This window comes from Heloderma suspectum, chromosome 5 (genome assembly GCF_057233095.1).
Source record: "Heloderma suspectum isolate Gila_16-S chromosome 5, 16-S_ref, whole genome shotgun sequence".
Taxonomy (NCBI): Eukaryota; Metazoa; Chordata; class Lepidosauria; order Squamata; family Helodermatidae; genus Heloderma; species Heloderma suspectum.
Genome location: NC_139462.1, coordinates 23,551,695 through 23,578,662, shown reverse-complemented (window position 1 = coordinate 23,578,662; position 26,968 = coordinate 23,551,695). Strand labels below are relative to the sequence as shown.

The 26,968-nt window shown below is 44.6% G+C and overlaps 1 protein-coding gene across 1 annotated transcript in view; it reads right to left on the bottom strand.

Annotated features, from left to right (window-relative positions):
- LOC146343692 (estradiol 17-beta-dehydrogenase 11-like) overlaps positions 1–26,968 on the bottom strand; it is a 35,720-nt gene that overhangs the window by 8,035 nt on the left and 717 nt on the right. The window contains exons 2-5 of the mRNA XM_084855573.1: positions 15,461–15,568; positions 11,387–11,518; positions 6,068–6,174; positions 3,517–3,654 (exon numbers count right to left, since the gene is read on the bottom strand). Coding sequence (XP_084711699.1) covers positions 3,517–3,654; positions 6,068–6,174; positions 11,387–11,518; positions 15,461–15,568 — 485 coding nt within the window. The remainder of the gene's footprint in view (positions 1–3,516; positions 3,655–6,067; positions 6,175–11,386; positions 11,519–15,460; positions 15,569–26,968) is intronic.

Sequence of the window (26,968 nt, the reverse complement as noted above, 5' to 3'; positions counted from 1 at the left end):
GCGTTACCAGTGGTTTGCACCTTGTTGTGAAGCCTCTGTATTTACATCCATAAAGCCATCTCTTGACTGTAGATGTTGACAATGACATGCCTACCTCCGCAAGAGCGTTCTTGACCTGGGTAGATGTTGTGAAAGGGTTCCTCATCACCATGAGCAGAATTCTGCGGTCATCCACTTTAGTCGTCTTCCGTGGTCTGCCAGGCCTTTTGCTGTTGCTGAGCTTGCCAGTTAATTCCTTCTTTTTCAGGATGTTCCAAACTGTTGTATTGGCCACTCCCACTGTTTTTGCTATCTCTCTGCTGGGTTTATTTTGTTTCCTCAGCCTAATGATGGCCTCCTGCACTCACATAGACACCTCTTTGAACCTCATGTTGGGAGTTCCAGTGAACAGCTACCAAATGCAAATGTAACACTCAGAACCACCTCCAGGCCCTTTATCTGCTTGATTGGTCATGGGGTACCCAGGAAACAGGTCACACCTGCATCTGCTTGTCAGCCATTTGTTCCATTACTTATGAGCCACCAAAGACGGGGGGGGGGGTGTATGCCACTGGCTGTCCTTCCTGAATGGTTAGTGCCCCACTTTTGTAAAACCCCTTGAATTACAGCTGAAAGTCCTGACTTCGCTCCCATCTGGGTGTGTTTCCTTTCAACTTCAATGTGGTGGTGTACGGAGGCCAACTGCCAAAACAGTTATCCTTGTTCCAATATTTCTGGCCCTGACTATATATATATATATGTGTGTGTGCCACCATTTTGTGGTTGTTGTTCTTCTCTCAGGAGAGCAACCTCATGCATGAATAAAGTGCTTTACCAAATCCTCCGAACACGTGTGACCTCCAGTGTTTTTGACCACGATTTCCCCAACAATACCATGTGTAAAGAACAGGGTGTAATTACACTTTCTGCAAGATCAAGACCCCGAACGTGAGGCAGATACTGGGGGTTGAATCCAATGCTAGTCCTATTTTGAAATGAACAGGGCTAACTTTGGATACAGCTCTGAGCAAGCAGTCAAAGAAGCATGAGATCAAAAAGGTTTCTGATGCTCAAGCGTAGGCCTGGCCTAATTGACAAGGCAAAGAACTTTATATTCTCTCAGGCATTTTAAACTTCTGTAAATTTCACCTGCTGCATTGTGTTTTTAAGTTTTAGCTTCTGTTGCTTTTGACTGTTTTACGATTTGAGATTTTGAGTTTTTCTTGCACGTCACTCTGAGAGCTATTAGATTGTCTGCCATCACAGTGAGAGTCTCCAACCCCTTCCCCTGCATCAGCCTTTTCACGCTAAGGGCCAAACTACACATGATGATCATATCTCCTGAAGTCTTTTTTTAAACTTAAAAACAGCTGCAGTGGGGGGGGGCAGAAAAAGAAAATTCTCAGGGCAGCAGCTCTGTGGGAGGGGCGTTTAATCAACCTATCATGCCATTTCCCCCCACCTGGCATGTTCCTCCCCTAGCCCCATCTGCCATACCCTGCAGGGGAAAGCTCTTAGCTCTGAGCTGCTGATAGGAGATAAGAGCTTTCCCCTGTAGGGCACAGGGGATCAGGCCAGGTGAGGAAGCTGCTGCGTGATTCTGTCCTGCTTCCTTCTGAGCTTTGCCCTGCAGAGACTTTTTCTGCTTACTAAGAAGTCATGCAGAAGCTTGCCCTGCTTCCTTGGGAGTAGGGATGGAGGAGAAATCACAGGGACGCAAATGGCATCCGCTACACCGGACACCATTTGCGTCCGCAGCCCAGCAGTGGCCCAGCTGGCGGCTCTGCAAACTCGCCATGGAGCGGAGCCGGCCGGGGAGGATTCCAGGGGGAGGGATGGATCGCCACCCCACCCAGCGGATGCCCCGAACCGGACGGGTGAGTGGGGTTCGTACACCCCTACTTTGGAGTAGACATGATGATTGTGCTTACTTCTGAGAAATGCACGGGTTTGATATTTTAGATGCTATCTAAAAGTGCTGACTGAGTGATTCAGTCCTGCTTACTTCTGGGTAGACATGCAGAAGCTTGCTTATTTATGAGTAGACGTGCTGCTTATGCATGCTTCTGAACAGATCTTACTATCAATTGGTAACAGTGGAATATTGGAGGGGTTGTTTTTTAATCTGCCCTGCCCACTTTTGCCTTTGGCTCCACCTACTAATGTAATGCAGCCCCTGAGAGCTTCGCCAAAATGTAATCTGGCCCTCAGGCCAAAAAACATTCCCCATCCCTGGTATAAAGGTATCTGCATTTTATTTCGAGGAGAAATACTAGCAGCTTCAGAGGCAGGGTCATTTTGATTAGAAAATGGCATGAAGAAAAGGGTTAAAATTCTCCCACAGCACCATGCTGTGTGTAAACTCAGCCGCTATCCCACACCAGCATTTAAAAAACAAACAAACAAAAAAAAAACAGCATAACCAACTGCATTGGTCCATGAGAAAAAAATATCCAAAATTCACCACAGAGCAATAGTTTTATTAGGACCAACCAAAGTGTCACAAAAGAGTGTAGGAGAATTTGAAAACTTCACACATTTTTATGAGATTTTGGAAGGATGTAATAAAAGTATTGCCTCAACTATGGATTCTGAATTTTTAAGAAAAAGACATCTGAAGATCAAGCCATGCATCTTCTCCATAATATAATAGGTAAGTTCAAGAGATCCTGACTTCAAAACAGTGGAAGCTGCTGGCTCCAAGGTCAGTGGGGCTATAAATCCTCTCTGGGTTTCAGTCAGAACCAGTCAGAATGCTAAAGGAGCTATCCAAGGTGCTGGCCCCATTTTCGGGATTGATTTGAGCACCTTTGACAGCTTCTTTAGAGTTCTGGTTCTGACTGAAACCCAGAGGGAATTCACAGCCCCACTGAAATTGGAGCCACCAGCTTCCACTGCTTCAAAACAGTTTCATCCTGACATCAAAGGACTTCTAGTAACGAAAATATATTAAAATAATTTAAAATCTTTAGTACAAGTTTACTTGGATTGTTTTTTAAGGACTGTGAACTGCGCACCAGCTACAGAACAAAAGGGAAAAATAAAGGACTGTAGCTACAAAGGGGCACTTTTAAGAGTGAGGATTTTAAATGCTACTATCCCATGCTAATATTATACAGTACCTAAAAGCAGGGGTGGATGGATTTGTCAATTTTGTTTTCTCAGTTTTTCATTTTTCCACATCAATTTCAATTAAAAAAAAAAAGTTTGCATGAAGATTCACACTTCCATATGCATTGCTCCCAATACATGTATATTTATGCAATTTTACCTAATATATGCATCTTTTGCAAGCAATCTTCCCTAATATAATATATTTTAATGTTATTTTCCCTAATAGACACATCATTGTGCTCTCTTTTCCCTAATATATACATTTCTGTACATATTTTTAACTTGGTAACTCCGTCACAAAATTCAGAGATGTGCAAATTTGAAAGGATAGATGAGTTTCGGTTTGCATATTGGGTTGAAAGTGCAAAATTAGGTAAGTTTGCATTAAAATACGAACTGAATGAATTTCTTCCTCATCCCTACCTTGAATAAGTGTTTTTGACAAAGTCAGTATTTATAAACATAGGGCAGACACATGAAGTTTTGACCCCATCCTTCTTCAGTGCAGACAGCTCTTGTGTCAGAGCTCTGTGAAAGCCAACAGCAGCAAACTTGGATGAGCTAAGAAAAAATTCAGATATGATTTATGGTTGCACAGTAATTTTTCACAATAGTTTCCTATGTTATACATAGTATATCTCACATTTTGCATCACAAATATGCATATAAAACAGGTATTAATTGCTGTGATCCAGGAAATCAAGGAGATTAACATGACAATCTAGAATCTGCATGGGCAGATCGTTCTAATTAAGAGGGAATTCCCATGGTCCCTCTGAGGGCATCCCAGGGACCATGGGATTGCTGTTAAAACCCTCTGAGGTCAAAGATAGTGCTCCGACCGCAGAAGGGGGGTCAGAAATCCAACCCCAGACCCTCCCCATCACAGCTGCTGCAGAAAACACCTTAGTGGCTGGCCTCCAAGGTCAGAAACTCGACCTCAGAGAGGGGGAAAGGGGCCATTCCAGCGGGAGGGAAGAAGATCAGAAAGGCCAGGATACGAGATCCTGAGCCTCCTCCAGCCTCCTTTCCTCCCCCTCTGAAGCTCCCATGCTAGACGGGCTGAGAAGACTGGAGACTGGAGGATGGGAAGGCGAAGGTTTCCTCTGCTGCTCCTCCCACCCTCCCAGCTTTGGCCTGGCAGGGCATGAGAAACTCAGGCGCCTCCAAGTTCAGGGGCTTCTATGCGGTGAGGGCGCAGTCAAGAAGAGTATGCCGTAAACGTGTGTAGAATTTGTCAACTTCATGAATTTGGCAAAGCGAGGAGAGGGCAAAGCGAAAAATCAGCCCATGGCTACATTCCTGAAAAAGAGATCATGGCATTGATAGAAACAAGGAGCCTCTGTTGGGGTTTTCGAGATAATGAGCTTCCGTACACTGTTAATGTGAGTACTAAAAACAAACAAAAAACCCATTTCCAGTGAGAGAAGCTGCCTGTAGTTCAAAATCCTATGGCTTCTCTAACATTTTCACAGTGAGGCCACCCTTCTTCGCTGATCATCAGAGCCCTCCCAAACACAAAGGCGACCCCACGCCAATCCCACGAATGCACAGATGCGAGGCTCTGCGGATTTTTGTTTCTTTTTGCGATTTTTACTTTCTTTCAGACTTTCACTTGACTTTCAGACAAGGAACAAATATATATGTGTGTATGTGTATATTTTTTAAAAATCATGCAATAATAAATACTAAACACAGAGCCAGCGTGACGTAGTGGCGAGCGTGTTGGACTGGGAGCTGGGAGATCTGGGTTCGAGTCCCCACTTGGCCATGGAAGCCCACTGGGTGACTTTGGGCCAGTGACAGACTCTCAGCCCAACCCACCTCACAGGGTTGTTGTTGTGAGGCTAAAATGGAGAGGAGGATAATGTACACCGCCTTGGGTTCCTTGCAAGAGGAAAAAAGGCTGGATATAAATGCAATAATAAATAATAAACAAACCACAACATAAAATTAATTTCTAAGATATCCAACCACTAGATTGGAGGTGAAGGGATATTAAAGACCGTTTTCAGCAGGCTTATGCCTACACCATCTCCCTTTCCCTTCTCTGTTGCTTTCTCTCTCAACCAGCTCGTCCTATCCACCCACCAAGTCTAGTTTGGGGAGGAGTGTGGGAATGAGAGGGATGCAGACAGGCACTGATGCCGGGAGACAGATTAGCACCAGCAGCTTCTCTGGGTGGTTTGGCAGGCACGCTCCTCTTCAGTTTTCTGGATGCCCCCCCCCCCCCCCAGCAGTCACCTTCTCAAAGGTAACCTTTAGCTTCTGTCTGGTTGTTAGAATATGATCGGGCTGAACAAGACAGAACAAGTTTTCTAGGGAGCTACTTAGTGGCCATGTTTTCACGGAATCTGGTACACGCAGCCTGCTCACTTCCACTTGGCTCCTCTCACTGGCACAACCAGGTAAACCAAGCAGAAATGACCTGTTTAGTGAGGGCTAGGAAACCAGTGGTGAGGGATGATGGGCGTTCAGCAACATTTGGAGGGCTGCATGTTTCCCACCACAGGTACAGTGTCTTATCTGAACCCAGGATCCTGGTTTGCTGCTCTAATTGCTGCTCTAATATACTAATTGCTCTAATCTAATATATTCTAATTGCTGCTATAATATACAAGCCAGGACCGTAAACCAGGGTTTGTTCTTGGTTTCTGAATCCTGAAATGTTTGGGAGTGCCAAGTCAGGATCCCAGGTTTGGATGACATGCTAAATAAACCACTTCTGGCTTAGCTGGTCCTGCTGATGGGAGGAGCCAAGAAGGAGCAAATGGGTTGTGTGGACAGCATACAGCTCATTCATAATAATCCAGGACTGTCCAAAATCCTAGCTTGCCATTCTGTCTGAATTTAGACAATACCTAGGCAAACTGTAAGTGGAACAATAAATGTACAGAATCCTGAGACAATTCTCTTGCAATTAGATTGGAAGAACAGCCTTTCTGTTGATTGGGAATGTCTCTGTCATACGCACCAATAAGCCACAAGGAAAGGAGCCACTATATGGCCTCCGGCAGAAGCCACTGTGACAATATGACCATGGTTATTCCTCATCATTGCTGGCAGGAACGCTTTTGTGGTCTGGAAGTAAACGAATAGGAGGGAAGTTAACTTTCCATACAAGTCAACTCTGTTAGACTAAAGTAGAAATTATAAATACTGTAAAAAAAAAATCTAATTAAGCCAGTTCCCAACGTTCTGTCACACAGTCTAAAGAGTGACCAAGGAAGGGATGAAGTTATGCAGATAAGACCTGGTCTGATCCTGAACTATTACTAGGATCATCATAAATAGAAGGCAGCCTTACTGTACTGCCTGTATCCAAGTGTGCCTCTTTACCTTCTTCCATAGTTATTTACACACTTTATTAGTTAGGGTGCAATCCTATGCATCTTTAGGCAAAAAAAAAGTCCTACAACTCCCAGATGCCCCATGTCTAAACATGCATAGGATTGTTCCCTTTGATAGTTAAAACCGCCCTTCTTAACCGCCCTTCATCAAACGGATTCCAGGTCAGTGTACAAAAAGCGTGAATAGTTTCACGCAAACATGTAAGACCAGGGTAATAAAAAAAAAAACATAAGCATAACAGAATACAGCAACCAACTAAGCAGAATAAAAACAGCCTAAAGGCACAATGCTATCAGGATAGTTGGCTGCCTCCGAACTCGGAGTCCGCCAATGTGCAATGCAGGGCGGGTGGAGCATGGATCCTCTCCTCCATGCTCTGGCTGCCCTGCATTTGTGGCTAGACAGCCGATTTTGGCTATCTAGCTGGGGACATCAGAGTGGGTGGGGGGGACTGGACGGTGCACAGGAAGCATCGTAATGGCGCTTCTGGAGTCTCCTTCCCTCCCACCTCCTTTTCACCCACTCCATGCTGTGGTTATGATTGCAGATACGGGGAAGAACCGTGCCGCCTACAAGGCAGTGGGGGAGGGGGCAGGGAGCGTGGTTCCCAGAAACCGAGAAATCCTATAGCTGTCTAGACACTGTCTAGCAGCCATAGGACTGGTCTCCCCAGCATAAAAACAAACAGAGCAAAATTTCCTCTAAAATGCCTTTAAGCTATGCTTGAAAGTGAACAGTTGCTTTCATTAACTCCAAGGGAGAGAAATAAAATGCTGCACTTGGGGATGCTGTTGTGATGACTCTCTGCTCCTCACAGTGGATGGTCTTGGTGCCACTCAAAAGTATCCTGCAGAGCAGTGCAATGGCTCCCCTTTGTAGACAAATGCACTGCCCTGTTAGCCTACACTGGTGCCCGCCAGACATTATGGATTGCAACTCCCATGATGGCAGTTAAGGTTCAAAACATCTGGAGGGTATTGCATTGGGGAAGGCTGCCCTATGCCATTGGCAGCTTGTTTGCTGTAAAGAAACAAACAAGAAAACTAAGTCAAAACATTGATGTTGTGGATAAGCAAAAGCAATGCATTCTGTGTTCAGAGCTGAAAAAATTGTGATTGCCTGGTTCAAGGAATGTCTTTTGCTTAGATAAGGAATAATCATTATCTTTCACCATTCACTTCCATCAAAAAGAACAATGAAACGCTTTGTACTAAGACCACTGAATCTGGGTAGGTGTTTACACCCTATACCTGTGTTGAAACTTTCAATAACCCAGGGTGAACAACAAATAACATTTGTTTGAAGAATGCTAATCCCACCAAAGGCATTTTCCTCCAACCATCCAAATGTGTGATGGAAAACAAACTCTTTCCCAGTCTACACATCTGTGCTAGGTTAAAAGCTGTCTCTCTTGTCCTTACCCTTGATCCTTTGTAAATGTTTTGGTTGTCAAAACATCATTCTCAATACCAGACCTGCCTGTGTTATTTCACCCAGTGAAATGGAATTGAAAATAGCTACCAGGAAGCCTCCAGTATCCAATTACAGTTCAAAGACCACCACTTGCTCTTAACCCCTTAATGGAATATATAAGGCTCGCCGTAGCCTGCATTCTTGAAACACTTAGGGCGCAATCCGATGCAGGCTTGGAGGGGGAACAGCCATACAGCTGGGAATGGTAGGGCCTTTTTCTGTCTAAACATGGATAGGATTGCACACTTAGCTCACAAATCTCAGCACCCGGACCATTTCTTCTTTTGCTTTCACACTAGGCTTTAATTTCTCAATATACATTGCCGCCTTGATCTTCTTGTGTAAATGTGATCCATTTGCTGAAATAGAAGTCTTTGACTTCAATTATTTTGCCCACATGTTCTCTTGTGTACAACTCCCATAGTTTATTTCTACTGTTGTTATACATGATACCTGCTAGATGGTCTTTTATCCAAAGTATCCAGAGCTCGCTCGCTCTGTCTGTCTGTCTATCTATCTCATAGAAATGAAATAAATAAAGTGTGAGTGGTCTGCCTGTCTCTCCCACACAGCTGAGACAGTCTCTCCACACCCCATTTTATACGAAGTGCCGTTTTCCCCCCTACAGGTACTTTCAGTTTCCCACACACTGGATATTGCTTGGTCATACATTTTTAGTCACAGAACCGTGATCCAAAGTAATATCTGTCTTAAAGTTGGGGTGGGGGAATGGTCATTATATTTGTATGGGCTACAAAATCTTTCTAAAACCCTTCAAAAACCTATTGGCAATGAAAGGAATTTTAACTTCCGGAACGCCCTCTCTACTGAAGGAATAGCAAATTGAATTTTATTGAATTGTGGTCACAAACCAGCTACTGAAAATACGAAGTATGAAATCAAACTGACAAATACAAGCTGCAGGCACAGAATATACATCATCACCACATTTCTATACCGCCCAGTATTTGAAGCTCTCATAAGATGGCAGATTCAATCAGAACTAGCTTCAGTGACAGTATCTATTAGTATCAGCTAACACTAAGGTGAATTGTAATGAAATTTATCATCTGATTCCCAAAAGAACATGCCTGGGCACAAAACTTTGCCACCTTAAGACTAAATTCATTGGTGGAGTCTGAAAGAAGAAGGGAGAAGTAAAACTGATCAGATCTGCCTGGAAACTTTGTTAAATGGGAGCGAATGTCCCTATAATATAAACAGTATAATAAAACATGTTCAACTGTTTCAACCATGCCCAATTGGCAGGGGCAAGGAATAATGAAAAATTAGGCCTGGGCAAAAGTCTCCCCTTGCACATGCCTTTCCCAGATCATTGCCCATGGTGAGGCGTGGGGAGATTATCAGAGACATTTGGGGAGTGAAAGACATAACAATGGTTGGGGGGTGAGTCCAGTACTTACAAGATACAAAGTGGTTGAGGGTTTTAAAAATATGTATGTATTTATTATATTGATTCACAATGCAAAACTAGAGTGAGACCCTCAATACAATGTGAAAACCTCAGCCAAAGATTTGGCCCAGCTGTAAAGAAGAGAAAGTCACAGTAAACTGACATCTCGGACGAATGTAATTAGTACTAGTAATCTCTGAAACCCATTCCTAGCTAGCTAACACCCTCTACCCTCCTCTTCCCTCTTCCTCTTCCAACTATCCACTCACAAAATCCCCAAGTCTCATTTCATGCTTCCTTCAGCTCCCTCCTCCCACTAATCTTAGGGCTAAACAACATACTACACTAAATACATAATATACAGATGATCCTAATTTTCTTTTTAAACTTCAAGTAAGCACGCAGGGCCCTGATCCAGATTGGGGCCAGCAAGCACAGGTTGGGGAGGTTTAAACTTTCCTACCCAGCTGCCCCCCCCCCAATTCCCATGACTACCACCCATGACGCGGTTTAAAAGAGGGGAACTGTCCTTTGGCCCCACTGGAGTTAGGATCATCTGCACGCTACATATTTAAAGTAGCATGTTTAGCCCTTAACATTCCATACAAACATACCCAGGGGTAAGTTCAATGGAACTCAAGTGGACTTACTGCTGAGTAAGTGCGCACAGAATCGCACGACTAGTCTTTGTATTCACCATCACACGCGACAAGGGTCAAGAATACCATCCCGAGGGCTTCTCAGCCTGGTCAATGTGATTGCCTCCTGGCAGAACCTACCAGTTGCAACTGATATTGTAGCCATTACAACAGGATTCAGTAAATGAAACTCCACTCCACTGCATGTTACGTTATAGGTTACATGTCATACGTTACATTTTATTTCTATGCCGCCTTTTGGCCAAAAGGCCCCCGAAGTGGCTCACAAAAATATACAAATACAATATTCAAACAATACACTAAATACAAGTTTAAAGCAGAAACAGAATCACAGAATCATAGAATAGTAGGGTTGGAAGGGGCCTACAAGACCATTGAGTCCAACCCCCTGCTCAATGGAGGAAATATCACAACAGCTGTTTAAAACTAAAACAACTAAAAACCCTGCAATCCAAACATACCTCCTACATATCCAAAAGCAAAAACCCATCAGCAAAAATGCCAGAGCAGAGCTGGAATAGTCCAGGGCTTCTTCTTATAGGGTTTCCCAGGCAGGGAGATAGGCAGAGCAGATGAGGGGAAAAATGCCTTGGTTGGAACAGCGCCTCCCCCTGAAGCCGAGCCGCCCAAGCCGCAGCTCCAGCCTTACTTTTAAAGTCGCAGGGGGAGGAAAGCATTCTTTGTCTGTGCATGTTTATGTCTTCTCCTTTGAACGTAACCACTAAAATTCTTGTTCACGTCTCCCACGGGGTCTTCACAACATACAAGTCCTTCTTCCACACACACACTCTGCCCATCAGATTGAATGACCGGCATTTTCCTACTCTCTTTGTAAAATGGGGGCGCAGAACCTCAGGCCAGGGGGCCAAATTCAGTCTTTCTGAGTTCCCAGTCCAGCTTTCCAGGGCTCCCCAGATGGCCACGCCCCATCCCCTGGGCCCACCTCCTTTCCCCCCAACCACCAATCATTTTGTGGCTTCCCGGCTTTTGTGCAGTTTTTTTTCCACATTATGAACAGTTTTAATGCCCTTCCTAAGGCTTCGTTACTGGCAGCAGTAAGAGCTAAACAACTAAAATAAGCTGTTATTGGGGGGTATAATTGCCCCACCCACCACTGCCATGCGCCTGCCAAGAGCTTCTCTGAAATGGAATTTGCTCTTGGGATGAGATTCTGCATTCCCTGTAAAAGCAGCTCCCAAGAGATAGTTGGTTCGAGTCTCAATGATTCCCATTAAATTGTATCGGAAAATAATTGGCCACAACACAAGAATGTTGAGGGCGGGCACGGGGAAGCCTGATCTGCCGCTCTTGTCAGTACATCCCATTATACTCCTAAATGCATGTAGTTGGTCTTGCAGTAGGTCTGTGCTAAGACTGATATATTAGTGACCTTTACCCAGTAGTGAGCAAGAATGTTGACTTCAAATGTGTTTTGGATCTCGTGGTCCTGAGTGGACAGCACATCCGTTGGGGTTACCACCCCGGCATTATTCATCAAGATATCCACACTGCCGATCTCTTCTTTCACCTTTATAAAAGTGGAGAGAAGGATATAGATTACAGAAGGTTCTGTTATGCTTGTGGTGGGGATTCTGTTCAAGTTCAATAAATATTTGGCTATAACTGTCTAAGAAGCAGTACTGCCAATGAGGGCAGAAGTAAAGGGAGATATTGTGCAAAGGCTGGGACTAAGGCAGAAAGCCAATGCCCAGGGCTTTGTTTTTCCAGATAAATATACACATGCAGTGCCAGCTCTGGGTTTGTGAGGGCCTTTGGACAAGACAACCTCAACAGGCCCCCTCTCTCAGTGAGTCCGCCCTCTCGCCGCCATTGTCACCAGCTGCTATTGCTCCTCATCCTCTTTCTTATCATTGCTACCCCTTGCTTGCTAGATGGGCAGAGAGCCAATGAGCAAGTAGGCAGTGGCATCTACTGCTCCTCCTTCTTCTCACCACCATCATTGTCTGGTGAGACAGGTGAACAAGCAGGTTGCACTGGTGGAGCAAGTCTGGGGGGCTCTTGTCAGTAGGCCCCTATGGGGGTATGGGCCCTCAGTAAATATCCAAATATGCCCTGTACACAGTCCATACTCAAAGCTGTCCACAAAGTCCATGGAGCTTACTTTGCTGGTGGCACCACTGTCACAGTGGGATGCCGAGATGCAAAGCTGTAGATTAGGAGTATCTTGTATTGATGTTTTTCAACTTCGAGGACAGCACCCTGGTAATTATCTAGGCCAATATGTCACCCGAAGTACATGTCTGGGATCACAACTTTCTGCAGCAGGTGAGATCCTTTTTAAAACCAGTGTGTAAGGGAAGAGTGTGCATGCATGCCTCTGATTTGTTCATTGACCCTACTGAGAGGCTGAATACATTTTTAAAGTTTTTAAAGAGGCTGAATACATTTTTAAATCTAAAGTAGATTTGGAAGCTATGTTTCTATTAATGCAGCCCAAAATAGCATTTGCCTTTTTTGCAGCCACATCACATCGTTGGCTCTTATTCAGCTTGTGATCTTCAACAATTCCAAGGTTGAGCCAAGTATCCCCCCATCTTGTAACTGTGCATTTGGTTTCTTTTTCCTAGGTGCAGAACTTGGCATTTATCCCTATTAAATGTCATTCTGTTGTTTTCTATCCAGCGCTCCAATGTATCAAGATCACTTTGAATTTTGTGTCTGTCTTCCAAGGTATTAGCTATCCCGCCCAATTTTGTGTCATCTGCAAATATGATCAGCATTCCCTGCACCTCCTCCACCAAGTCATTCATAAAAATGTTGAAGAGCACTGGGCCCAGGACTGAGCCCTGCGGTACCCCACTCGTTACCTCTCCCCAGTTTGAGAAGATCCCATTGAGAAGCACTCTTTGAGTCCGATTCTGTAGCCAGCTGTGGATCCACCTGATTGTTGTTTCATCTAGCCCACTTTGAGCTAGTTTGCTCATCAGGATATCATGGGGCACTTTGTCGAAAGCTTTGCTGAAGTCGAGGTATATGATGTCCACAGCATTCCCACAGTCCACAAGGGAGGTTACTTGATCAAAAAATGAGATCAGATTCATCTGGCAGGATTTGTTCTTGACAAATCCATGTTGGCTTCGAGTAACCACTGCATTGTTTTCAAGGTGCTTACAGATGGATTGCTTTATCATCTGCTCCAAAATTTTCCCAGGGATTGATGTCAGACTGATTAGTCTGTAGTTCCCAGGTTCCTCCTTTTTGCCCTTTTTGAAGATAGGGACAACATTAGCCCTCTCCAGTCATCTGGCACTTCACCGTCCTCCATGATTTCTCAGAGATGATAGTGGTTCTGAGAACTCTTCTGCCAGTTCCTTTATTACTCTAGAATGCAGTTCACCTGGCCCTGGAGATTTGAACTCATTCAAAGAAAGTAGGTGTTCCTTGACCATATACCTATCAATCTCAAGCTGCAATCCTGCCCCTTCAGCCTGTACTTCGCCTTTGCTAGGGGGGTCATAGACCCTTTTTCGGGAGAAGACTGAGCCAAAGGAACTGAGCACTTCTGCCTTTTCTTTGTCATCTGTTATCATTTTGCTATCCTTATTTAATACTTGAACGACCATTTCTTTCCTCTGTCTTTTACTGTGCATGTATCTGAAGAAAGCCTTTTTGTTGCTTTTAGCATCCCTCGCTAATCTCAGCTCGTTCTCAGCTTTAGCCTTCCGGACGCCATCCCTGCAATTCTGTGCTACCTGCCTGTACTCTTCCTTTGTTTCTTGCCCTTCCTTCCACTTCCTATATGTGTCCTTTTTTGTTTACAGGTCATCTCTAAGCTTTTTGTGAAGCCACACTGCCTTCATCTGTTGTCTTCCACCTTTTCTTCTTGTTGGAATTGTTTGTAATTGTGCCTTGAGAATTTCCTTTTTTAAAAGCTCCCACCCATCTTGGACTCCTTTTCTTGTTAGAGTCGCTTACCATGGGACCTTACTGATCATTGTTCTGAGTTTATTAAAATCGGCTTTCCTAAAATCCAGGATACGAGTTTGACTACACACGGCTTTTGCTTCCTTTAGAACCAAGAACTCAAGTACAACATGATCACTTTCCCCCAGAGCTCCTGTAACGGCTACTTTATCCACTTATCCACTGTTGGTTAGGATCAAGTCAAGGATAGCCAATCCTCTAGTTCCTTCCTCTACTTTCTGTAGGAGGAAGTTATCCGCCACACAAGTCAGGAACTTCTTGGAGGGGCCATGTTTTGCAGAATTTGTCTCCCAACAAATATCGGGGAAATTGAAGTCCCTCATTACTATTACATCATGCTTCCTTGAAACATTGGCTATTTGCTTTTCAAAAGTTTCATCCTTGTCTTCTCCTTGGTTGGGTGGCCGGTAGTAGACTCCGACCACCATGTTCCTTTTATTCTTTGCTCCATTTATTTTAACCCAGATGCTCTCGATGGAGCTACCAAGCTCATCCTCCTGTATTTCTGTGCAAAGATATGTATTTTTCACATACAGTGCAACCCCACCTCCCTTTCTGTTCCTTCTGTTCTTTTTGGAGAAGTTATATCCTTCTATTGCTGTATTCTAGTCATGAGAGTAATCCCACCAAGTCTCAGTTACATCTATCACGTCATAATTTCCCTCCTGCATTAAGAGTTCAAATTTGTTCTGTTTGTTTCCCATACTCAACAGTTCTGACAAAGAGAAAAAAGTTACAGTTTTTTTCCAATTTCCCATGGTAGTCAGCAGGAAGCAGGAACAGTCATTCTTCCAAACCTTGACTCAGGTTCGGTGCTGAGCTGAAATGGTCTGACTACAATTGGTCCGAGCAAAAGCGGGATGTTTTCCAAAACGCTGAATTGGGGTATAAGCTGAAGGGGGGGGGGGGTCAGTGCACACTCCTTATGTATGTATGTACGTAATCTATACACACATGCAAGCACAACGCGCGCGCACACACACACACGTATGGTGCACTTAGACTCGGCTAATGCATGCAAATTTGTGTTATGGACCTGTGCCCCAGATCTTTTAAGAACATAGCAATGCCCCTGTCCAATGATTCTTTATTTTAGGCTGCTGGTATTCTAGTAGATTTGGGAAATCTTTAGGATCTGAACAGCAGTGCAGCTGGGTCATTTTAGACCGTGGTCTAAAAGGACTTACGGCTGGGGGGTTCTTTAGATGGCCATGTGTATTCCTTCAGTTATGAAGCACACAACTAATGTTTTCCTTCTCCCTAGTCTAACCATCAGTCCATGCTTTACAACTGCTTTGACACTCCTGATATTTCAGAATAACAACAAAATTGTTTGCAAATCCTAATATTAAAAAAAAATACTCTGAGCATCTGCAGTTTTGCAATTTAAGCTGACTTCAATCATAGCACCATCATGACTACAGGAACACAGTGGAGTTTGCTTCTGCTGCCCTGATGCTCTCAGCACCTGCTGCTTTCTGGGTGGTCATTTGGGGGGCCCTATGCTGTGTATCTGAAGTCTCACCTTCTTCGCAGCACTATAGATGTCCTCTCTCTTGCTACAGTCCACCACAAACACATGGGCTGTAGCTCCCAGTCTCCTGCATTCTTCAGCTGTTTCTTCAACACCATGCTGCAAATGGAAAGCCATTTAAAAACCCAATTTCTCCTCTGCATCCCCATCATGATACATAAACATTACCTTATGATTTATTTGAATATTTTATATCCCACCTTTCCAGGGCTCAAGTGTGGGGGAGGAGAGCTCGGGTCCCCCCACCCCACCCCAGACTGTGACCCCATTACCACGAGCAAAGAAACTGAGGCTTAATTGTAGGTCATGCTTGAGGATATTTAGGGAAACTTAAGTCCCCATATCTATATGCTGGTGGTCCAGATCTTGTGAGATTTGCTGGAGCTCAATCAGAAGCAGTGTTATTGCAGAACAGAACAAATTCTGAACAATGAGTTGTTGGACTAGGCCCTTTGCTAGAACAGAAGCATGATTGTGCAGTTAAACTAGGACTTGTAGTTTGAGAGTCAGAGAGATCTGAGATTCCCAATAGAATTGTTCTCTCAAGAACTACAAGTTTCAGAGTTCCTTGTGCATAGGCAGGAGAAAGGGACAAAACACCATCATAACCAGGGGCACTGATCCCAGGGACAGTTGGAGCCAGTGCTGCTTGTAGGATCCACAGGCTCAAAAGATTTGTGAGTAAATGTCTAGGTCACAGGCACATTCCATACTGCCAAAGCTGGCTATAAACACAAGTCAGGTAGCTAGAAATGAAAGGAGGTTAAACAAAGGGAACTAAAAGAACCTAAAGAACACCTCCTTTTTTTTTTTTTGGTTAAACCAGACAAGGCTTTTCTGCAGTCTGGTACAGGCAATACATAACTAGGGAAGTAGATGAATAAAAACAAGATGAATATGATTTTATTAGATACTACATCTGTGGTTGTTGATGGTGAAGAAAAGCTTCCAGATGCATAATGTGACTCCAGTGTAATACTTCCAAAAGGTAATCATGTAATTTCACCATTAGTATCACCACATTCACCATGATAAAAACCAGGAGAACATAATGCTACACTGTCTGATTCATCTTTTTTCAAAGATTTATGCTTGTAACATAAAAACATAACAGGTTCTGTCTGGTGTCCTGACTTCTGAATAAATGAGAAAGCTACAAAGTCAATGCCAAAATACGTTGGTGGGCATAATTGCCCCAGATTTCTTCTCAAATGTAAGACTTCCAACAAGAGAAAAAAATAAAGCCAGAGATTAACTTGTCTGGAGTGCTACTTATTTTATTTATTTGTTTGTTTATTTATATTATTTTAAAAAAATATCTCTAAGTGGTTAGCTATTTTAGCTATTTATAGTATCTATTTAGGGTGGAATCCTATGGACTGTGCCTTCACTGCTCATAAGCCCCTGAACTCAGGTACATCTGAGGTTCTTATGCCCTGGCAGGCTGAAGCCAGCAGGGAGGGAGGAGCAGTGGAGGCAACCTTCACCTCCATGCCTCTGATCTCCTGTATTTTCACCAGATGGACTTTTCAGCCCATCTAGCAAGGGTGCTTCCAACGGGGAGGGAAGGAGGTTGGAGGAGGCTCAGGATATTTTTATTTATTTATTTATTATTAAATTTATTAATCGCCCATCTGGCTGGTCACCCAGCCACTCTGGGCGATGGACAGTGTATAATGAAACAGTTTAAAACAATAAAATTCTACAATAAAAACATTTTCTAAAATACCCTAACCCACCCCAAATGCCTGCCTGACCAACCTTGTTTTTAATGCACGGCGGAAGCTCATTAATAAGGGGGCATGGTGGAGTTCCCTAGGGAGGGAGTTCCACAGAGCGGGGGCCACCACAGAAAAGGCCATCTCCCTCGTCCCCACCAGTCTAGCTGTCCTGGCTGATGGGACAGAGAGAAGGCTATCCGAGGCTGATCTTGTTAAGCGGCCTGTCTGGTGTTGCTGGAGGCGTTCCTTAAGATACGCTGGGCCGGAACCATTTAGGGTTTTAAAGGTCAAAACCAACACCTTGAATTTGGCCCGGAAAACAACTGGTAACCAGTGCAACTCCTTCAGCACTGGAGTGATGTGATCTCGCCGGCGGCTGCCTTTAATCAGGCGAGCCGCCGCGTTCTGTACCAGCTGCAGCTTCCGAACCGTCTTCAAGGGTAACCCCACGTAGAGCACATTACAGTAGTCTAAACGAGAGGAGACCAGGGCATGTACTACCAATGGGAGCAGATGGTCGGGAAGGAAGGGGCACAGCCGCCGTATCAGATGGAGTTGATACAGCGCTGTCCGGCTCACAGCTGACACCTGAGCCTCCATGGACAGCTGGGAGTCCAAAATGACCCCCAGGCTGCGGACTTGGTCTTTCAAGAGTAGCCATACCCCATTCAACACCAGATCAACATCCCCCAGCCTGGAAAGGCCAGGATATCTTGTATCCTGGCCTTTCCAGTCTTTTCCTCTCTCACTCCACTAGAACGCCCCTTTCCTCCTCCTCTGACTCTGAGGTAACTTTTTCAACCTCGGAGAAGCAGCTGGGGTCGTTCTTTCTGTATCGGCTATGGGGGGGAGGGGTCTGGGGTTGGAACTCCAACTCCCCCTTCGGAGGTCTGAGGATCTTTTCCAAGCCCAGGACACTCGCCTAGGACTGTAAGATTGCTCCCTTAACTATATCGTCTCTCAAGTGTAAACTTGAAAGAGAAATTGACTTTGTGGAAGATAAGATATGATTTTGAAATGGAAAAGGCCAGTAAAATAAAGCAATGAGGCAAACCAATCTATTTATGAAGTCTTTGCAGGTATATTCATCCATTAAGAATGTTTTTAAACCATCAAAACATCAACAGGACAATATTTTTATTACAGAGGTGGGAAACTTGTTGCCCTCCCAGATGTTGTGAGACCACAACTCCTACAAGCTCCAGCCAGCATAGACAATGAGGGATGATGGGAACTGCAGTCCAGCAACATCTGGTAGTGCAAAGTTGTAGAGCCAAACAAAAAGTTGGATAATAGCCAGCAAGCTTTGTAGGACTCTTCTTGCAACTGGATCTTATGTTAAACAAAAATAGCAAAAAGGTGTGTGTGAGGGGGTTGGTCCATGGTAGAAAAGCACTGGTGTAGGCTAAAGTGTAATTTCAGAAATGTGGACGATGTAACTTCAAAATAATAAAAAAAAAGAAACTTCATTTCATGACTCATGAGACTATGTGTATGGCATGAGATAATGGTATGTGTATGGGAAGCGCCTATGTGACAAATTTGTATTGAGCTCCACAAATTATGCTCAGGTCCTGCACATTTCCACTAAGTCAGAATAATGTTCACGATGGGTAAGAAAATAAAAAGAAAATAACAAAAAAAGAAAAGAAAATAACAACAAAATCAAAAGAAAATAACAACAAAATCATTAACAATTAAAACAATGTAAACACACACACACACACACACACAAAGCTGAAACAGCATGGCAGATAATGAAAATATCAGCGTCCACTTAACATACCAAGAATAATAAAAAGCCTACCAAAACAAAATTGTCTTCACCTGGTGGTAGAAGTTAAAGAGAGGAGTGGAGATATGGAAGAGATAGGCAGTACTGCTGTCACAACAAATACAAATTGCTAGAAATGGCACAGTGGCCCACCCTTTTTACATCCCTGCCCTAAATTCTGCATAGAATCCACTTTCCCAGCATACCAATATGGATATGTGAATTGACCTTTAATGTTTTTAGGATCAAAAGCATTAAAGGCTGAACTTCCACTCTCCATAACTAAGAGCAGAAGTCCCCAACGTCTTTCAAGCTCCTGCATTTCGCAGCCAAAAACCTTGAGAAGAGAATTCTGTTTTATCAATAGATAAACCAAAGTCCATTTTCTGCTGATGAAGCTGCAAAATAGTAAGCAAAGATATTTACTGGTATAGATGCTTTTTAGTCATGTCTTATGGATTGTTTGTTTTCAAGTGTACACGTGTTTTTAAGTACACGTGTTTTTAAGCTGGAAAAGAGAGAAAAGGAACAAGATGGAGATGGAGAAAAGGAGGGGTTAGGAGAAAGAAACTTGAGCAAGACAAAGAAGGAAAGAGAAAGACTAACAGATACGGTAAAACAAAATATTAAAGTCAGTCCCAGGTCACTGACTCAGGTTAAAATGGGTTTAAAGTCTGAAAAGACTGAAGATTACCAGATATAGGCAGCTGTCTAACCACAAACGTTTAGCTCTTCGAATATACATATATAATTCATTAACCTGCAGCATTACAGATGAAGTTACTCAGAAACAAAGAGCATCTCTACACCAGCCTAAAATCCCGCATTTAAAACAGGGCTTTCTGCTTCCGTTTTATGACAGATTCCCTTTACACGCACTTCCTCCCCCCTTTTCTGAGGCTTTGATATGTTTCATTATACGGCTGCTAAATGGCGCTGTGGTCTAGCTCCTCTTATTGCGCTTTTCCTCTTTTCACAGGGGAACCCAAGTGGAACGTAAGCACAGTAATTTCATTTTCAGTGATTTCAGTTAATTAATTTCACTTGGAAGAAACCAATTATCTAGACCCATTTCAGTCGGGCTTCAGGCTTCAGCATGGGAAAGAAACGGCCTTGGTCGCCTTGGTGGATGATATGAGGAAGGCTCTGGATAGGGGTGAATGTTCCTTCCTTGTTCTCCTCGACCTCTCAGCGGCTTTTGATACCATTGACCACGGTATCCTCCTGGACTACCTGGAGGGGTTGGGCAAGGGAGACACCGTATTGCGGTGGTTCCGGTCCTTCCTCTCTGTCAGGTACCAGAGGGTAGCCCTGGGAGAGGAGGTTTCGGACCCGTGGCCACTCACTTGTGGGGTGCTACAGGGTTCCATCCTCTCCCCGATGCTATTTAACATCTATGTGAAGCCACTAGGGGCTATCATCAGGAGGTTTGGGGTGCGGTGTCATCAATATGCGGATGACACGCAGCTCTACCTCTCATTCAAATCTTCACCAAGGTTGGCTGTAGAATCCCTGTCCAAATGTCTGGAGACGGTGAGTGGCTGGATGGGGAGGAACAAGCTGAAGCTGAACCCTGACAAGACCGAGGTACTTTTGGTGGGAGACAAGAGGAGGTTGGGGGATGTTGACCTGGTGTTGAATGGGGTACGGCTACCCTTGACAGACCAGGTCCGCAGCCTGGGGCTCATTTTAGACTCCCAGCTGTCCATGGAGGCTCAGGTGTCAGCTGAGAGCTGGACAGCTCTGTACCAACGCCATCTGATACAGCGGCTGCACCTCTACCTTCCTGACCATCTGCTCCCATTGGTAGTACATGCCCTAGTCTCCTCTCGTTTAGACTACTGTAATGCGTTCTATGTGGGGTTACCCTTGAAGACGGTTCGGAAGCTTCAGCTGTACAGAACGCGGCAGCTCGTCTGATTAAAGGCAGCCGCCGGCAAGATCACATCACTCCAGTGCTGAAGGAGTTGCACTGGTTACCAGTTGTTTTCCGGGCCAAATTCAAGGTGTTGGTTTTGACCTTTAAAACCATATATGGTTCCAGCCCAGCCTATCTTAAGGAGCGCCTCCAGCAACACCAGACAGGCCGCTTAACAAGATCAGTCTCGGATGGCCTTCTCTCTGTCCCATCAGCCAGGACAGCCAGACGAGGGAGGGGACGAGGGAGGGGACCTTTTCTGTGGTGGCCCCCACTCTGTGGTGCTCCCTCCTTAGGGAACTCTGTCATGCCCCCTCTTTAATGAGCTTCCGCCGTGCATTAAAAACAAGGTTGGTCAGGCAGGCATTTGGGGTGGGTTAGGGTATTTTAGAAAATGTTTTTATTGTAGAATTTTATTGTTTTAAACTGTTTTATTATATGCTGTACATTGCCCAGAGTGGCTGGGTGACCAGCCAGATGGGCGATTAATACATTTAATACATAAATAAAATAAATATCTCATTATCGCCACTCTTTTAAAAAATGGAATAAAGGTCATTTAGTGTGGGAGATGCTCTGGAGGTTCACAACATCATCTAAAGGACCCACAAATAAAAGCTCCATAAAAGCTCGATAAAAGTTCCATGTGAAGAAGCCCAAAAGCAGCCTAATGCTGAGTTCTCACGAGCACACATCAGTTCCCAATGGCTTCCCAATTCACAACAATGGGAATGTGCACACAATTGTCCCCAACGTTAATACAGTCCTGTTTAACTTCAGAACCTTCACCAAATGGGTTCTAAACCCCCCAGTAGGTAACCAAACAGGCAAACATCACCACAGACTAAGTAAATTGAAATCTATTTAATGCTTTATTTAAGAAAATTACAAAATTAAAGAAAGTAGCATGATAGGTATATGAGCGCTCTAACCGAGTTAGAAGCTCAAGTTGTTACCTCGGTAGCTAACATTTGTAGTTCCAGCTTTGTCAACAGCAATTTTTTTTGGTTAATCTCATATTTTTGTTACATTTTCTTTCCTTGTAATCACAAAGTTTCTAACACTCATATACCCACCATGCTACTTAAATTGTGTAATTTTCTTAAATAAACCATTAAATAGATTTAAATTTACTTTTCAGCTTGTGGGTGATGTTTGCGTGTTTGAACTTAGCTTGGTTACCCACTGGGGTGTTTAGAACCAAGTTAAACTGGGCCGAATTAACACCTAGCACTGAACATGAGCCCATGGTGGGGGCTGAGGAGGGAAGCAGGGAGGGCAGGGCAGCTGCCGAGGGTCCGTGGGCTTAGATGGGGCCATCCCTGACCATACCAACACTTATGGCAGGCTGAAGCAACAGCTGCTCACCCCATGAAAGGTTTCCCCAGGGAGTCAGCAGTGGCCCTCTTCAATGGGAGATGAGACGGCGCTCAGCTCCACTTTGGGTCTGCCCCTTCTGCACTGCCGCCTCCTCCACCGCCACCATTTTGCTCGCCTTCCCCACTGTCGCCACCACCACCACTTCACCTGCCTCCCCTCCTTCCCGCTACTCGCCTCACCGACCATCTCCAACATGTCATGTGTATTGCTACCCACTGCACCACCTCCACCTCCTCCCCATTCCCGAAAAGGTGTCCTGGCCGGGCAGCAGCACTTCTGAATGGGAGTAGAGCCTCTGCAGCTGCCACCCGCCATCTTAAGATTACCCCAAATGCAACATCCAACACATTGACATTGGGCAGGGATGATCTTAAAATGCTGCTGCCCCATCAGGAATTGTTTTGGGGAGTGGTGGGTGGGTGAAGCAGGAGGTGGCGTTGGCCGCGGTAGGAATGGGATGGTGAGTGAGTAGTGGAGGTGGCAACAGGCGGGCAACCAGGCGAAATGGTGGTGGTGGCGGCTGGCAGATGGAATGGAGGAGGAGGTGGTTGCAGCCTGCAGGTGTGAAGGAGGCGATGGAGGTGGCCAGTAGGGGGGTGTGAGTGTGTGTGTGTGTGTGAGTGAGAGAGAGAGAGAGAAAGAGAGAAAGAGATCACGTGAGAAAAGATCAGATGATCTATGAATGTCCTACCTTATGCTTTACAAATGTCACCTTTCTACTTCTCCAAGGTCTGAGGGCAGGGATGGGGAAACTTTTTCAGCCCGTGGTCCACATTCCCTCATGGAAATCTCCTAGGGTGCACATGTCAGAGGTGGGTGGGGCTAGAGGCAAAAGTGGGTGGGGTAAGTACCAAAAGTGGGCAAGGTCAGAGCCACCCTACACACTCCCTCTTTCTCACACACACATTCACACAGCTATTCATTCTCCCCACCCACCCATCCAATTCTTTCTCTTCCTCCTATCTCTCCCCTTTGTCCTCCTTCTCTCTCCCTTTCCTTCCCCATTCCCTCCTTGCCCCCCCCCCATCATGCAGCACTTGGGCTTATATAAAAGCTTCTACTGATCGCATTTGAAGCTTTTTTAAAAGGTTAATTGCTCGGGGGGGCAATTTGGGTGGGGGATGCACCGTCCTTCGTCTTCTCCCTTCACAATCAACACACTCTGAGATACCAGGCTTCAGGCTCACTACTGTATTAGTTAATGACCAGGTTCTTTACAAATGCAAATCCTCAGAGACTCTCAGGCTACAAAGGAAACAGCTACTCCACACAATTACGAATACCAACAGAGGAGCCGAAATGGAATTTAGAGAAGTTGCCTGCAGTTTGAACAAGAACTTCCCAGCCAGACTAGCTTAGGGGGGATGTCCTTCCCTTACAATTGCACCCTCCTACGTACGCTATCACACATAGCCAACCGGGTGGAGCGTCCGAGCTCCGCCTCTAACTTTTCCTGCTTTGCTCTGCGCTGGACCCTAACATCCCTCAAGTCACCCCCCTCGCTCTCCTCCTCCCCTGAGACCTGAGTTCTCATGGGGGGGGGGTCATTCTGGTCGAGCCATCTGTGTGCCAGGGGAAGAAGGCCTTCCCATATCTGAGCTCACTACGGAGGGAGCCTCCCCTGGTTCTGGCTATTCCCATTCTGAGTCTGAGCTGCTAACTATCTCCACATGCTGAGATTCATTCCTGACATCAGGGTTGCAGTGCATGGGGAGGGGAAGGGAGGGTTAACCCTTCCCTCCATTGGCACTAATGGAGGTATTTTAATAACTTAATTGCTGTATGGGGGCTTTTCATGGGGAGAGATATTTACCCTGTCCCTCCCCAGCAGAACTCTTCCCAGCCTGGTTCCCTGAGGTCTAACTGAAAATGCTAGAGAATGAACCAGAACCTTCCACACTTGAAACATTTGCTTAAACACTGAGTTATGTCTCCTATCCTATGAACATTTCTACATCAGGCTTTGATTGTGCACTCCTGATTTCTCACTCACAGTAGTTAGCAGGTCCTTTACATGATATCGTCATCCTCCAGGGCCTCTCCCATTTTAGTGGGGGGTTTTCTTATGAGGAAAGTCTGGTATTTTTGTGAATGGCGCCATAAGACCCTTGTTAGGAATGTCTGTCATGGGGAAATCTGGCCCTTTGGGGGCTCGCCGGATTTCCCCTCAGCCCCCAGCTTGGCTTGCATTTGTGAGCTGAGCTGGGGGCTTTTTCCTGAAATTTGAGAACTTTCGCATCTTTTTTCTCTTGTTAAAATCAGCATTTACACAAATTGCAGCTGCAATTTACACAATTTGTGCCAATTTCAGTTGTAAATGTTTGATTTGCACAAATTGTGTTTTAAGCATATTCATGACCAAAATTTGCTCAAATTACACTAATTATGGCTGAAATGTGTGGAAATTAAAATGCCAATTTAAACGGAGGAAAAGAGGTAAAAATCTGCAAGCTGGCCCAACTCTATAATGACCAAGTTGGGCCAGGAGTGAGCTGGAGACTGGGAGGCCAAGCTGCTAAAAGCTTGGCAAACTTGACACCCAGGATGGATTCCTGCGACATCCCTAACCCTGGTGTATTTGTGCAGTACCGCTATACCTCAGCGCCACCTAGTGACTGTGTAATGGAACATATAGAAAGGCAGAGAAAAAAAAAACCCTGGAAAAAAAAACATGTGTAAAGGAGCTAATCTTAATCCCACAAAGAATCTGGAAGCAGAAGCCTTGGTAAAAGTGTGGGTTAAAAGCCTTATGTAGAACAGCCCTATGTGCCCAGTAAGAACTTGTATCAGGGTGAATAACTCCAATATATTCATTTTTCCACCAAGATCTTGAAAAGATGAACTATTGGAATTCTACCTCGGTTTGCCACATCCCACCCCAGAAACAAATGTTGCAAACATTATTAAAACAACTAGCTGATATACCCAGCATTGCCCGGGATGTAATTTTGTCAGAGGTATTATTTGTTAGAAATATCTTAAGGTATTTCTAACAAGGTTTATGCTTTTTGGAAAGGCTCCATAAGGTGAAAAGAAAAATTCAGTACATTTTTGTTTACTTGCTTTTTAAAAAAAAATTCTTATAAAGAGTACACAACACAGTTTTTGCTTCTTCTTACAAACTAATTCTGCAACTTATAACTGTACGTGAGAACGACACGGAAGTCCTGAGCAGCATGATGGGTGACATGATGGTGACGGTGGCAACAACTATGGACCTAAAGTTAAATATTACCAAAGTACAAGTTCATTCTAAGCCTTGTTTATAAACAACATTTGTTGTTTGTCCAGTTGGAGCAAAGAGGGAATTGCAACCTTAAGGCCGAAGCTGAGTTGGAAAAAATCTTCAATTCAGCTACACTTAAAACTCGGGTATTTTTCCCTTCATTTTGCAATTCCCTTCTCAATTCCCTGGAGTTCACTCCCTCGGTGTTGTTTTTTTAATGCTTTGTAAGTCTTAAAGGTCACCAAAACCTTGAAATATGTCACAAAAAAACTAATCCTATTCAAACCCCATTCTCTCACACACACAATGTGCCACCAATGGACACTCCCTACAGCAATATAAAACTGAAATTCACATCACCCTACTGTGCCCCCCAAACAAACACTGCTCCATGTCCCATGTTTCACCAAAACTTCTCCCTAATTCAATGTGCTGTGTAAACATCTGCCTGACCATAAAATATGATGTCACCTAGCGCAATGTGATGCACCAGCCTACCAACTACCAGGTAACTTGCAAATCCTTTACAACAAACCCCAGCTACACACTCAGCTCATTAACCTGAAAAAATGTCACCTCTGCCACCTTATGCACTGAACTTTGCCACTTAGGGCTTTATTCATGAAAGAGGGAATTGCAAACTTAAGGCCAAAGAAGCTGAGCTGGAAAAAATCCGCAATTCAGCTACACGTAAAACTCTATTTTGCCCCTCATTTTGCAATTCCCTTCTCAATTCCCTGCAGTTCACCCTTTTATGAATAAAGGCCTACGTCTCCAGTCCACTGTGTCATCCCAGCCCCTCAGACAGGTGAGCACACACTGCACCGCATTTCAGATTAGCGTTAATCACACACTACTAACAGATACATCTGGCACTGAAAGGGGTAAAGATATTTAATAGCACCTTGCTTGCTTGCTGGATATTGCAGGAACAGGGGAGAGAAACTAAATGCTCTGCACAGACAGAAAGGAAAGGGTGAGTAAAGGGGGGGGGACAAACACCAGCCAGCCAACCCAAGGTGAAAGAAGTCAGAGTGAATGGGAGAGAGACCAATAGAATGAAAGATGGCCAATAGGGTGACTGGTAGCTCAAATCACAAACCTGGCCTGTACCATGATTGCGAGGGTGTACTTGTTAGTACCTTGCCGACAAAGGTCCGTCCAATCAAAGCTATGGTTTTCCCAATAGTAATGTATGGCTGTGAGAGCTGGACTATAAGGAAGGCTGAGCGCCGAAGAATTGATGCTTTCGAACTGTGGTGCTGGAGAAGACTCTGACGAGTCCCCTGGACTGCAGGGAGGTAAAATCAGTCCATCCTAAAGGAAATCAGCCCTGAGTGCTCATTGGAAGGACAGATACTGAAGCTGAAGCTCAAATATTTTGGCCACCTAATGCGAAGAGAAAACTCTCTGGAAAAGACCCTGATGCTGGGAAAGACTGAAGGCAAAAGGAGAAGGGGACGACAGAGGATGAGATGGC